The 14,415-nt window shown below is 36.8% G+C and overlaps 1 protein-coding gene across 1 annotated transcript; it reads left to right on the top strand.

Moving 5' to 3' along the window:
• Nucleotides 1-5,869: 5,869 nt before the first annotated feature.
• Nucleotides 5,870-9,151, top strand: LOC140978840 (ferredoxin--NADP reductase, root-type isozyme, chloroplastic-like). Its single transcript, XM_073444074.1, has 5 exons — nucleotides 5,870-6,165; nucleotides 6,284-6,340; nucleotides 6,908-7,246; nucleotides 7,714-7,933; nucleotides 8,424-9,151. Exons 1-5 carry the CDS (start codon nucleotides 6,142-6,144, stop codon nucleotides 8,921-8,923), a joined length of 1,140 nt encoding a protein of 379 aa, XP_073300175.1. The 5' UTR covers nucleotides 5,870-6,141; the 3' UTR covers nucleotides 8,924-9,151.
• Nucleotides 9,152-14,415: the final 5,264 nt, after the last annotated feature.

Raw genomic sequence — 14,415 nt, 5'->3', positions numbered from 1 at the left:
TAAACTGTCTTTTGATGCCCTCATGTTGACAATATGCATCAAATTCGTCACTGGTATATTCTCCTCCATTGTCAGTCCTCAGACACTTGATTTTCTTCTCAGAATCAAGTTCAACCCGCGCTTTGAAATCTTTGAAGATCTGAAAAACATCTGATTTCTTCTTAATTGGATACACCCAACATCTTCTAGAGAAATCATCAATGAACGAGACAAAGTATCTCGCTCCTCTTAGGGATACAACCGATGCTTGCCAAACATCCGAATGAATCAGGTCCAATATGCTTTTGCTCCTGGCATTAGAAGTGCCAAACTTTAATCTGTGTTGTTTACTGGTAACACAATGCTCACAAAAGGGTAATGACACTTTTGTAAGTCCCGGCAGCAGCTTCCGTTCTGAGAGAATTTTCAACCCTCGTTCTGACATATGCCCGAGCTTTCTATGCCATAACACTGTTAATTCTTCTACTGAACCATTTGATGCAACAGCTAGTTCTGCCTCCTTGTGTGTTTCTCCCAAAAGTACATACAGATTTGCAGCAATCTTTTCCGCCTTCATAACCACAAGCGCGCCTTTCACAATTTTCATGATCCCGTTCTCGATACGAATTTTGCACCCGATGTCATCCAATTGCCCCAAGAACAAAAGATTTTTCGTCAGTCCTTTCACATGTCGTACTTCCTGTATGGTGCGAATGGTGCCATCAAACATTTTAATTTTGATAGTACCGACCCCAGCGATTTCCAAGACATGATCATTTCTCATGAATACAGATCCTCCTGAGACTGGTTCATAATGGTCAAACCATTCTCTCCGAGACGTCATGTGCCACGTCGCTCCTGAATCCATAATCCATGTGTCACAAAATTTGTGTCTGCCTTCTGCAACTGTTGCTGTTTTGCTGAATAATATTTCACCACTGCCTGAAGTATTGGCCACATTTCCTTGAGAACTCTTCTCGATACTCGTACACTCTTTCTTGAAGTGCCCTTTACCCCCACATTTAAAGCAGTAAATATTCTTCTTCTTACTATCGGTAAAGCCTCTGCCTGCTTCGATGTTACCAACCTATCTTCCTTATTCTTGCGCTGATTTTCTTCTCCGAGAACCGCAGTTAAGACATCGTCGAATCTTAGAAAGCCCATAAGAATATTGTTGGTAATGTTGATGATAAGTTGATCATATGAATCTGGTAGACTTTGAAGTAGAAGCTCCGCACGTTTATTTTCCCCTATTTTATGCCCCATGGAAGTGCGTTGGGCAAATAGAGTATTCAGTGTGTTGATATGGTCGGTCATCGATGAAGATTCCGCCATCCGAAGAGGATAAAGCCTTCTCTTTAGGAAAATCATGTTGTGTAGCGACTTGACCTCGTACATCTTTGTCAGAGTATCCCAGATAACTTTGGCTGTTTTTATCTCAGAGATACTTGACAAAACTTCGTCTGCGATAGCCAAGTGTAGATTGGCAACAGCGTTTTCATTCATCTCATTCCACTTTCCATCATCTGTAATCTCCACCGGTCTATCTCCAATAGCCGCCAAGCAATTCTCCTTTCTTAAAACTGCTTGTATCTTTATTTTCCACAGCATAAAATTGCTTCCATTGAACTTTGCTATCTCGTACCTACCCGCCATTATGTCTACAACAATTTTAGTAGACTGGACAAAATTATCCCGCCTTAAATAAAAAATCTCAAAAAATCTTTTCTGATGTGGAAGATCAGTCTACGATGCAACCACAGAGCATACTCAGAATTTTAAAAAATTTTAAACCAAGGCTCTGATACTACTTGTTGGTCCCACGTGCGGAATTTGAGATAATAAACCCGAAAATAAAGAATAAATTGGACACCGAGATTTACGTGGAAAACCCCTAAAAATTATTAGGGTAAAAACCACGGGCAAGATGAAAAGAATTTCCACTATAATATTTTGTGGTGTACAACTCACTCAGTGTGTTTCCAAAGAGAACACACACTCTCTTAATACAGGAGAACAAACACCTAACAAATATTATAGAATATTATAAGATGAGAGAAAACTCGAAGAATAGATGATTTCAGAATGAAGGGGGAGCTCTATTTATAGAGCCCCTTGACCGTGTGAAGACGCGTTTTATACGCATCTTCCGTCTTCTGAATTATTCAAACAATCAAACAGCCCACGTTTCTTTTGCCAATTCAATTCAAATATGCCAACATTGATGACCCCTCATTTAATATTCTTGAAGACAACAAAAGACCTACTCTATTAAATAAAGCTAAAATGTCAGTTTTCAATTTTCTTTTATGTATCGTTGAATCAATTGTAGTACAATATTTATTTCATTTCTTTTCTTTTCTTTTCTTTTATCGATTTTAATCATTATTGTCAAAATCATGTAATTAAACGATATATCATTATTATAATTTTTAATTATGTTGTCAATCATACGTATATATCTCATGAAATGTGTTTAACCATGTATTTACAAAAATCTAACAATAATATTAGTCATTTAATTACATGATTTTGGAGAGAAATAACTAAAATTTATCAAAAAGATATAATTACATGACTATAATTGATCAAATAAACATATAATAAAATTGATACTTTGCCTAAATAAAATTTTATAAAAAGGAATAGTGTCATATTAAATAGAGAGACTTGTGTTAAATTCATTTTTTTAACGGTCAGATTCATTAATAATTTTATTATTGTCCATAACTTTTATTTTAGTCTGGGTTCAAGCCAAGCTGATAGGGTCTTTGCGACGGTTTGTGGGGCAGGAGTAAGAGTGCGGAGCAAGCCGGAACTGGTCTTACTTTATCTTAAATTCGAGACATTAGTGCGCGTAGACTATAAGTCATTGGCTATTGCTGCTAGTACTCGTGACTTTATTCACATCTTCACCTTAGCTCTAGAAAATGTAACAATGAAGGAGTTTTTTTCCCTTGAATTTCGTACTAAAATCTGTACATGGATGTGCATCATTTCATTGTCATAAATAATATGAGTGAACTTTTCAGTAGTAAATTTAGAGATATTATTGGATTGAACTTTTTTGTTTCGCGGTCTTGGGAGCTTCTTTCACTGGTGAACTGAGCTAGGAAGTTAGATGTGCGGTGTACGTAGGCAAATGCGCAATGTTGGTTGCAGCTCTATCGAGAGAGCGGAAGTCTGGGCTATATGTCAGGGCTTGGATTTAGCATGGAAGTCAGGCCTAAAAAAGATTTTAGTTGAAGTTGACTTAGTGGCAGTGGTTTGATACAGACGAGATGCCATCTTCTTCCTTAATTAATTTTAAACGAAGTTGCAAAACTCTCCTTGGGATAGATTGGGATATCATAATTATGTATATTCATAGAGAACAAAATCGGATTGCTAATTTTATGTCATATGAAGCACTAAAGTAGGAAAGTGATTTGAGAACTATTCTGGTTCTCCCATTTAAGTTACAAGCAGGGCGGATTTACATTAGGACTCACGAGAGCCACGCCCCTTCAAATTTTTAAAATTTTTTTGTTGATATTAGTTTTTGAAAAATTATATATATATATATAATATATGGCCTATCATAATAAATTAAAGCGCATGTGTCTTCATAGCATTAAAAATTTTTTAGTTGATATAATTTTTCAAAAATTAATATCAACTAAATATATGACCACCACAATAAATTAAAGAGCACTTGTCTTCATAGCGAGGCAAGAGTACATGTAATCCCAGGTTCGAATCTTAGGTTTTTTCCCTTTTTTTAATAAATGATTTACTTTTAATTTTTTCATACTTTATTATTTTTAAATTTATTGAATACACTTTTCTATTATCAGGTGATTCTTCCAGTTTCTACCGTTACTGTAAAACGGTCATTCTTAACTATGAATATAGTCAAAACTAGGATTCGGAGCAAAATAGATGATGATTTTCTCTCATATGTATTGATGATATTTATTGAAAGAGAAATTGCTTAAAATATTTGTACAGATGTTATTATTGAAAAGTTTGAAAATTTTAAGTAACATCGAATTCCTTTTAGTTATAAATTTTCTTTTTAAAACGTATTGTTTATGTTTACTTGAATATAACCGATGAAATTTTTGTCCGTATTTTGTAAGAGGATCTCACAGACTCGAAATTCTAGATCTGTCCCTGGTTACAAGAGATCATAGACGAAGACAATAGAAAAGTTCTAATAAATTAGTTGTATTTTTTGGACGTAACCGTCTCTAAAAAAATTCACATAACTGTGGATTGTTGATCATCCTCAAAATAATTTAATGTACTTACGCATCTCCTCCTATATGGCACACAAACAACGCAATCGTAATAGATATTTTAGTAGTTTTGTCCAAAGTATCTATCAAGTATTATTGATCATTTAGAATTTTAAATTTATTATCTACTGGGCTATTTGATTTGGATATATATCGGTTCAAGTCAAAGACAAAAACTTGTGTGAGACGGTCTCACGGGTCGTAGTTGTGAGACGGATCTCTTATTTGGGTCATCCATGAAAAAATATTACTTTTTATGCTAAGAGTATTACTTTTTATTGTGAATATGGATAGGGTTGACCAGTCTCACAGATTAAGATCCGTGAGACGGTCTCACATGAGACCCACTCCAAGTCAAATTAACCTTCTCTCTCATTTAAGGTGAGGCAATAAATTTTTCTTCGTTGAATATCTCTAGGCTGCTTGAGAAGTTGGACTAGTTGCTCCTTGACTCGGAGTGGAGTTTAGAGGAAGAGTAAGTCTCTTGTGATACGGTCTCACGAATCTTTATCTGTGAGACGGGTCAACCATAACGATATTCACAATAAAAAGTAATACTCTTAGCATAAAAAGTAATATTTTTTCATGGATGACCCAAATAATAGATCCGTCTCACAAAATACGACCCGTGGGACCGTCTCACACAAGTTTTTACCTTAGAGGAGAAGAGCAGAGTCTCACCTTGCAGTAGGAAAGTGTTCATTTTTTAGATGGGTTCAAATTGGATTGAAGGGAATAGAATAGAGAGATAAAAGTTGAAATAAGTTGTAAGGTTATAAATAAATTTGATATTGCTTTTAAAAAATAGAGATAAATATGAATTTTACTCAAAAATTAATCACAACGGTTATGGTAGTAACAAAGTCGTGTATGTTTCTTGTGAAACAGTCTCACGAATATTTATCTGTGAGACGGGTCAACTCTACTGATATTCACAATAAAAAGTAATACTCTTAGCATAAAAAGTAATATTTTTTCATGTATGACTCAATTAAGAGATTTGTCTCACAAAATACGACCCGTGAGACCATCTCACACAAGTATACTTTTCGTGAATAACTTTCAAGCTCTTTTTTGTGACAAGAAGATTTCAAGTTTAAGTTACATATAAGCAGAGAAAAGAATATTAAAATAACTTTAATACACCATATTTCAACTGGAATATGGCACAAATTAATTAGTAGTGGGACAAATAAATACAATTCCATTTGGTTATAATTACCAAATTAAATTACATAAACGGCTTTTGGAGCTTATTGGAGCTCTTGCACAACCAAACCAGAGTTTTAAAAGCCAACTCTACATACCAATCATCAGTTATGACACCACTTTATTCATAGAATAAGATGGTTTAGTCCAACTTGTCCTTACAATAATAGAATATTATTATAAATCTAAGGACTATTTTTACGTTAAAAAATATTTTTATGTCTGATTAAAAATGAATCTTATATGTTTGGATCGATGATAATAATTAATTATATTGTGAGGAATAATCAAATAAAACCATATAATAAATTAAAAATAAAGATAACATGAACTTTTTTTTAACTATAATTATGGTAAAATTCGAGTAAAACGCCTAAACTATGCAAACCTTGGCCTTTTTTTTATTAATTAATTTTCCTCCGATCTTTAAATAATCCCGATATTTGCAAGTAGTGGTGGGGAAAAAAAGAATCCCTGAATCGATGAAAGCAAGAGACGTTGAAGAGCCAAGAATCTGTGTGCCCTTTGCCAGTGTCCAAAGGATCGCCACCAACCACTGCACCAGTCACCACCATCTTACTCTGGGCTCCTATATTTAATCAAATCAATTTCCAATACCTTATTGTCTCTTTGCAAAGTGTCTTAACACACTCTCATTGCGTTTGATCCGATCATGGCTCACTCGGTTATCTATCAGGTAAAAATGGGACATGATCAAGCTGTTCTTTTCTTTCTGGGATTTTATTTTTCTTGTTTTTGGTTGTTGTTGAAATGATTTTCTGTTAAATTTAGAAAAATCCTGGCTTTTCTTGCAGGTCCCAGTTGCTGTCTCTATCAGCAGTGATTCGACTTTCCCAAGATCCGTCTTTAAGGTTTCTGTTTTTCACTTATGTAGTTATCCTTTGTTCTCATTGTGCTTCTCATGTTGCGATTTGCAATTTTAATCTTGGAAGTGTTGTGTGGTGCGAAGCTTGCGTTTTTCTGGGCTAATGTGTAGATTTATTTATCTGGCCGCGTCAAGCTTGATATCTGTGAACTCAATGTCTTTGTTTAGTGAAATGTTGACACTAAATATTTTATTGTTTTTGTGATCATTCGAGAATCTGGGGCAGATTTTAGTATAACCCTCGAGTTATTGTACAATTAATATGTCTAGTGTCCGCTACTGTAGTTCTTGTGTACTCGGAGTACGATGTCCTAATGGCAATCCTGCGCCTCATTCTCCTAAGCTAGTAAGGATAAATAATAGGATATTTTGCTGCCAGGGATATCAGTTTCATGTTGTTTGCTTGTTCAAAATCACATTCTTGAGGGGACTTTGTCAAGAATCTACATATTTTCTGGGGTCTAATAGGATATCCACTCATGATGTGTTTCATTTCTGAAACTTCAATAACTTGATTGGCATTGCTATTCTGATTAATCTCGTTATATTGCAGAGGATTAATTTATCATTCCATGATAAATCACAGACCTCTGGCTTATTTCTGGACTTCAAACATGCAAACTTGGGACTGCATTCGAGGGCTCAATTTGTCATCTGCATGTCGGTGCAACAAGCTAGCAAACCCAAGGTGGCAATTTCACCTCTAAGTTTAGAAGATGCCAAAGAACCGCCGCTTCACTTGTACAAAAACAAGACTCCATATACAGCAACTATTGTCTCGGTTGAAAGGCTTGTTGGCCCCAAAGCTCCTGGAGAGACCTGTCACATTGTGATTGACCATGGTGGCAATGTTCCCTACTGGGAAGGACAGAGTTATGGAGTTATTCCTCCTGTAAGTTTTCTAAATCCTTTTTGCCTCTGCCAGAAAGAATAAACCACAATAGCACCTCAGAACTAAATTTTGATTCGTTCAGTTTAGCCAGTATTGGTTTTTAGTATACTAGATTATTTGAAATTTTTATTTATTTATTTTTACCTGATCTTATCTTCTGTCTATAGTGCCACTGGATAAGAGTAAAATATTGGCAAATTTCTTTCCATTTTTAAGTTAAACTAGTTTGTGGGAAGGAAAGGGTGAATCACGCCGTATCAGGAACACTACCTTCACTGTTATGAAAATTGTAGTTAGAAGTGTCTTGTCTCTTATATACCCTATAATATTATCACATACTTTCCCATTCTAATAGAGGCGTATCTCTGCATTTCATTGGCGTGACTTCGTTAATGGCACACAAATTTAACTATCATTTTGCAGAACCTATAAGTAGCATCGTTTTGTGATTTTATTTGTTCATTCAGGGTGAGAACCCTAAAAAGCCAGGTAACCCCCACAATGTTCGATTATATTCAATAGCATCTACGAGGTATGGCGACTCTTTTGATGGTAAAACAGCAAGTTTGTGCGTTCGACGTGCTGTCTATTATGACCCGGAGACAGGAAAAGAAGACCCTTCAAAAAAAGGAGTATGCAGCAACTTTTTATGCGATTCAAAGCCCGGTGACAAGGTTTTAATCACAGGCAAGATTTAAATTTGTATGGTTTGTGTTACTACGTTGAGATATTGCTATCAATGTTTTTCAGTCCATGAATATCTACATTTTGCGCTTGCATGACATGTTATTTATGGTAATCTTGTCCCTGTGAAATGAACGTTTTCTTTTCTTCTTTTTGCTTTCTTATTCCCTGAACAACTACTCTTCAAAGGAGAAAAAACGAAGGTACATAGGTTGCTATTTAATTTAAAATTTAAAAAAGGAAATATACAGAATCATCAACTGTAGTAAATGGCTGAATCAGCATGTTGTGCGATCATTTGGGAACAATTTATATATGAAACTACTTGTTGGTTGTGTCTCTTTGAATCTTTTAGATGTCTGCATTTGTTCCTGAATGTTATAGAATTACTCTAGAATATGAAGTATGCGTGCATTCCATTTTTAACATAATATATATATTTCAGTTGATTTTTAGTTTTCAGCCTTTTTGAAAACTCGGTAATTATTCATAGGTCCTTCTGGAAAGATAATGCTTCTTCCTGAAGATGATCCAAATGCAACTCATATCATGATTGCCACTGGCACTGGGGTGGCCCCTTATAGAGGCTATCTTCGACGAATGTTCATGGAGAACGTTCCCACATTCAAGTTTAATGGCCTTGCGTGGCTTTTCCTTGGGGTGGCTAATAGTGATAGCCTTCTTTACGACGACGAATTCACCAAGTATCTCCAAGAACACCCTGACAATTTCAGGTACGACCGTGCCCTTAGCCGAGAACAAAAGAACAGGAGTGGAGGCAAGATGTACGTCCAGGATAAAATCGAAGAGTACAGTGGTGAAGTTTTCAAGCTATTGGATAACGGGGCACACATTTACTTCTGTGGGCTTAAAGGGATGATGCCTGGGATTCAAGACACGCTGAAAAAGGTTGCGGAAAAGAGAGGAGAATGCTGGGATGAGAAGCTATCAAAACTGAAAAGGAACAAACAATGGCATGTTGAAGTCTATTGAGAATCGAGTGACTTTGGCCTGACCCTTCCTTTCGAAGGGATACGGGTTACTTTTTCTTTCTTTCTTCTTGTAAGGTGTCCAAGAATTTTTTATTCGGGTGTGGAGCGAACTGTACTTCCTTTTTATATTCACCTGTCCATTGATGGAAAGAATTCATCAATATGCACCAGAAAAATGCTAAATAACCTCTTTGGGTAACATTTGAAGATAAACCAGACGTTTGTTACATTCGTCATTTTGTTTTTTTCATACAATGTTTTCATTACCAAGGGGATGGTCGAACCGATATTTTAAAAAAACGATTCAACGACCAGTTTAACCTAGAGAGTATAACCGGAAAACTGTTATATCATATAATATAATAAATAATATAGTTTAAATTTTAAAGACATTAAATTTGTGGCAAAAACTTGTGTAAGACTGTATCACGAGTTAGAAAATAAAGATGGAGATAAAAATGGAAAAGAATTGCATTGTGATAACAATCACTAATATTTCTGATCATGCAAATACAAACAAAGCTCTCCCTTATTTATACACTACTATGGCTATTGCTAACATACTAGTGATTTGTTCCAACCAAAAATAACCAACTAATATTCCTCCACAAGGGATAAACTCTATCCACTAAGTTCTCTCGATTCTTCTTAGACTTGGACCGGATCATCTTGCAACTTTATGGGCTAGCTGAAATATGTTTGTCAAGAGGTGGGCTTTGTGCTAATTGTGCTTGCTCCTTATCTTGCCCCCTCAAGCTGGGCGGAGTTCTGGGAACAACACACAGCTTGGAACGTAGACGAGTGTACGTGATGGCTGTCAGAGGTTGGTCAAAACATCTGCTGTTTGATCAAATGATGGAACGTACTGGACATGAAGCGATCCTAAGGCAACCTTTTCCCGAACAAAATGAATATCTAGCTCAAGATGTTTTGTTTTGGAATGAAGAATGGGATTAGCACTTAATGCAATAGTGCTAATATTGTCACACCATATAATGGGAATGCCACAGCAGGGAACCCAAAGTTCTGTGAGTAGAGACTGAATCCATAACAATTCTGAAGTGCATTAGCTAAGCTTCGATATTCTGCCTTTGTACTAGATCTTGAAACAACAGTTTGCTTCTTCGAACTCCATGATATAGGAGAATTTCCCAAGAACCAACAGAAGCCAGAAGTGGATCTCCGATCATCAATATCATTTCCCCAATCGGCATCACAGTAACCACGAAGAGAAAGGGGTAAGGACGCACTTAAACTAATGCCATAATCTAATGTGCCAGCAAGATATCGAAGAACACGTTTCACAGCTTTCCAATGAGTTAAGAGCGGAGTTTGCATAAATTGACAGACACGATTAACAATGTATGAAATATCAGGTCTGGTGATGGTAAGGTATTGCAGGGCTCCTACAGTGCTTCTATAGAGCGTAACATCCTCAAAAGCCTCACCATCTTTAGAAGAAAGCTTAGCTCCAGTAGACATCGGTGTTGGTAAAGGAGTGGCAAGATTCATTTTAGTTTTGAGCAGCAAGTCTTGAACATACTTGGTTTGTTTGAGCAGCAAAGATTGAGGAGAAGTTTTGACAACTTCAATACCCAAAAAGTATGATAAAATACCAAGATCCTTAAGAGAGAATTGCTTGTTGAGCTGCCAAATGATTTCGGTCACTTGATCTTGATTACTGCCTGTGATGACAATATCGTCAACATAAACAAGAATGTAAATAATAAACTTGGAGGCATGCTTAATAAATAAAGATGAATCAGCTCTGGAATTGATGAATCCGAGAAGATGAAGGGTATGTCGCAGCTTATCAAACCACGCTCTAGGTGCTTGCTTGAGCCCATAAATTGCTTTGTGTAATTTACACACAAGAGGTGTGGAACCAGTTTGAACTTCATACCCCAGAGGCTGCTGCATATACACAGTTTCAGTGAGAGATCCATTTAAGAAGGCATTGTTAACATCAAGTTGTTTAACAAGCCAACCCCTTGAGATAGCAATAGTTAACACTGTGCGAATTGTCGTTGGTTTGACAACTGGACTAAATGTCTCAGTATAGTCTAAACCTGGTGTTTGTGAGTAACCTTTAGCCACAAGTCTCGCTTTGTGTCGAGCAACAGTCCCATTGGGATTCATTTTGAGCTTGTAAACCCATTTGCAACCGATAACAGGTATATTAGAAGGTAAATGAACCAATGACCAGGTATGATTATTCATCAATGCTGCATATTCTGAATTCATTGTGTTAACCCAATCTGGACTTTTCTTAGCCTCCCATAATGTCTGTGGCTCATGAAGAATAGGTAAATGAGCAGTAATATTTTTCGGCTTAAACGTTCCAGTTTTAGATCTAGTAATCATATGATGTTCATTTACAGGGACTAAAGAGGAGTTGTCTTGCCCAGTAGGAGCACTCGAATTGCTGGAGTATGTTTTAGAGGTAGAGCTGGAATCGGAAGAAGAAGACACAGACCGATTGGAGTTAGAGGACAAGTTGGTGGATGGAAAGCTAACATTGTGTGGTAAAGCGGAAGGAAGAAAAAGAGGAACGGTTGAGGAAACATGTGGTTGAAGAATTGTAGAACCTTCCACAAAATTATGAGCAAAAGGAAATAGGCTTTCATTAAACTGAACATTTCTGGAGATAAAAAGACGACCATCACTAGTAATGCATTTGTATCCTTTGTATTTGTCACTATAACCAATAAACGTGCATGGTTTTGATCGAAATTCTAGTTTGTGGCTGTTATAAGGACTTAAACACGGAAAACACAAGCATCCAAAAATTCGAAGTATAGAATAACCAGGAACTTTGTTGAACAACTTTGTAAGAGGAATATCTCCAGAAAGCGCGGTAGTGGGAAGCTTATTAATTAGAAACACAGCGGAAAAGAAAGCATCTTCCCAAAAGGAAAGTGGCATAGAAGCATGAGCTAATAGAGTGAGACCAGTTTCGACAATGTGGCGGTGTTTACGTTCAACAACCCCATTTTGTTTGGAAGAATGAGGACAAGAAAATCTATGTTGAATTCCATGAGTGTGAAGAAACGTGGTTAAGAATCGAAATTCACCTCCCCCATCAGTTTGAAGTGCTTTAATTTTGTGATTGAATTGAACATCAATGTATGTGGTGAATGTTTGAAACACGCTGTTGACTTCTGACTTGAGCTTTAAAAAATAGATCCAAGTATAACGAGTGTGTGCATCGACAAAGCTAATATAGTATCGACAACCATTTCTAGAGATTGTGTTTGAGGGACCCCATACATCTGCATACACTAGATCAAAAGGGGCAGAACAGACAGTATGAGAATGCGAAAAAGGGAGTTGGTGGCTTTTTCTAACTGACAAGAAGAACATAAAGTAAGCTTTTCATTTCTCGAAAAAGGAAGATTACAATGTAGCAACACATTTTTAACAGTAGACATTGTAGGGTGGCCTAGCCTAAAATGCCACTGATTTAGGGAATGAAAAGATGTTGGTGTTGATTGTTGAGGACAGGAAAAACTTGAAGCAGCATGAAGACAAGCTGCTGGATCATCTGGAGTAGACAAGAGCTTGCCAAGATGAAATTTATAAAGACCATTATGTAAGCTGCCTCGAAGAAGCACCGCCCGAGTTACTAGATCCTTCACAAGACAAAAGTTAGAATGAAATTCGAAGAACACATGATTATCAGAAGCAAATTTGCTGACACTAATGAGATTTTTAGTTATCCGAGGAACATGTAAAATGTTTCGCAAAGTGAAGGACCGAGAAAAGGAACGAAAATTCGAGTGTCCTACATGAGAGATAGACAAACCTTCTCCATTGCCGATATGAACTTTACCAGTACCAGAATAATCGGAGGCAAGAGATAGATTGCCTAAATCAGATGTGACATGATGAGAAGCTCCTGAATCGGGATACCACCACTCTTCCATAGGTGGATCAGTTTGTGAACAAGCAACAGCAGCAACATGGGATTGTGATGAAGAACTAAACGAACGTTGTGTCGTAGAAGAAGAGTTGCCAGGTGAGCGTTGAAGAGGAACAAAATCTGTATCAAAACGATAGTAACATTTCTCAGCAATATGACCAAGAACGCCACATATTTGACATACCGGACGTCCGGAAGTATTGTTCCAACCACGACGACCGCCACGAAAATGTCGTCCACGACCACGTCCTTGAAAAGAAGAACCAGAGTTTGGGTGGCGAGAATAGGACTTTGATGAAGGCCGAAATGTAGTGGTTTGCACAGAAGGAGATGACGACTCAACATTAGTAGTATAGGAATCAATCCTTGCTTCATGTGCTAATAATAGAGCATCAACATCAGATAAAAGAAGAGAATCGACTCTAGAAGTAACGTGAACAACAACAGAATCATACTCAAGCCCAACGCCTCCAAGCACATGAAGAATCTGATCATCTTCAGAAAGAAGATGGCCGCAAGCAGCAAGAGTGTCAATGAGATTCTTCATTTTTCCCAAATAATCCTTCATAGAGAGATTACCTTTCTTTAATGTCTGGAGTTGCAATTTATATTGCATTACCTTAGCTTTGGAACGAGAAGCAAACAAACGTGAAACCCGAGACCAAAGCTGGCTAGAAGTGAGACACCCAATCATTTGTCCCTGGACTCCTTCAGTCATAGAGGCCAAGAGAAAGGAGAACAACAGCTGATCTTGACGACACCAAGACATAAAGTTGGGATAGAGGATTTCAGCTCCTGTGTCGTCTGAAATAATTTGGGAAGGGACGGGTGGGTTATCAAGAATAAAAAGATCAAGACCCAATCCACGGATCCCAGCCAAAACCTGAAGATTCCATGAAAGAAAGTTATCGTCACTGAGCTTGACGGAATTGATTTGGTTGGCAGGATTCACAATCAAAAGGGGTGAGCCACTATTGGTGTTTGCTCAAGGTGAAAAGGCTTCCGCCATCGCTCTGGTACCAAGTTAGAAAATAAAGATGGAGATAAAAATGGAAAAGAATTGCATTGTGATAACAATCACTAATATTTCTGATCATGCAAATACAAACAAAGCTCTTCCTTATTTATACACTCCTATGGCTATTGCTAACAGACTAGTGATTTGTTCCAACCAAAAATAACCAACTAATATTCCTCCACAAGTGATAAACTCTATCCACTAAGTTCTCTCGATTCTTCTTAGACTTGGACCGGATCATCTTGCAACTTTATGGGCTAGCTGAAATAGGTTTGTCAAGAGGTGGGCTTTGTGCTAATTGGGCTTGCTCCTTATCTTCACGGATCGTATTTAGTGAGACAAAGCTCTTATTTTGGTCATCCATGAAAAAATATTATTTTTTATGTTAAGAATATTACTTTTTATTGTGAATATTGGTAGGATTGACCCGTCTCACAGATAAATATTCGCGAGACCGTCTCACAAGAGACATACTCTAAATTTTTTTATGAATAATTAAAAAATACAGTTATCCAATTTAAAATCCAATCAAATGTAATTATCTCTATATTTT

The sequence above is a fragment of the Primulina huaijiensis genome, chromosome 1 (genome assembly GCF_012295235.1).
Source record: "Primulina huaijiensis isolate GDHJ02 chromosome 1, ASM1229523v2, whole genome shotgun sequence".
NCBI lineage: Eukaryota > Viridiplantae > Streptophyta > Magnoliopsida > Lamiales > Gesneriaceae > Primulina > Primulina huaijiensis.
The sequence above is the reverse complement of the archived record's forward strand: the minus strand, read 5'-3'. Positions and strand labels throughout refer to the sequence as shown.

Coding starts and splice junctions, on each gene's coding strand:
- LOC140978840 (XM_073444074.1), top strand. CDS start 6,142: ATGGCTCACTCGGTTATCTATCAG. Junction 6,166..6,283: donor CTCACTCGGTTATCTATCAG/GTAAAAATGGGA, acceptor CTTTTCTTGCAG/GTCCCAGTTGCTGTCTCTAT. Junction 7,247..7,713: donor GTTATGGAGTTATTCCTCCT/GTAAGTTTTCTA, acceptor TTGTTCATTCAG/GGTGAGAACCCTAAAAAGCC.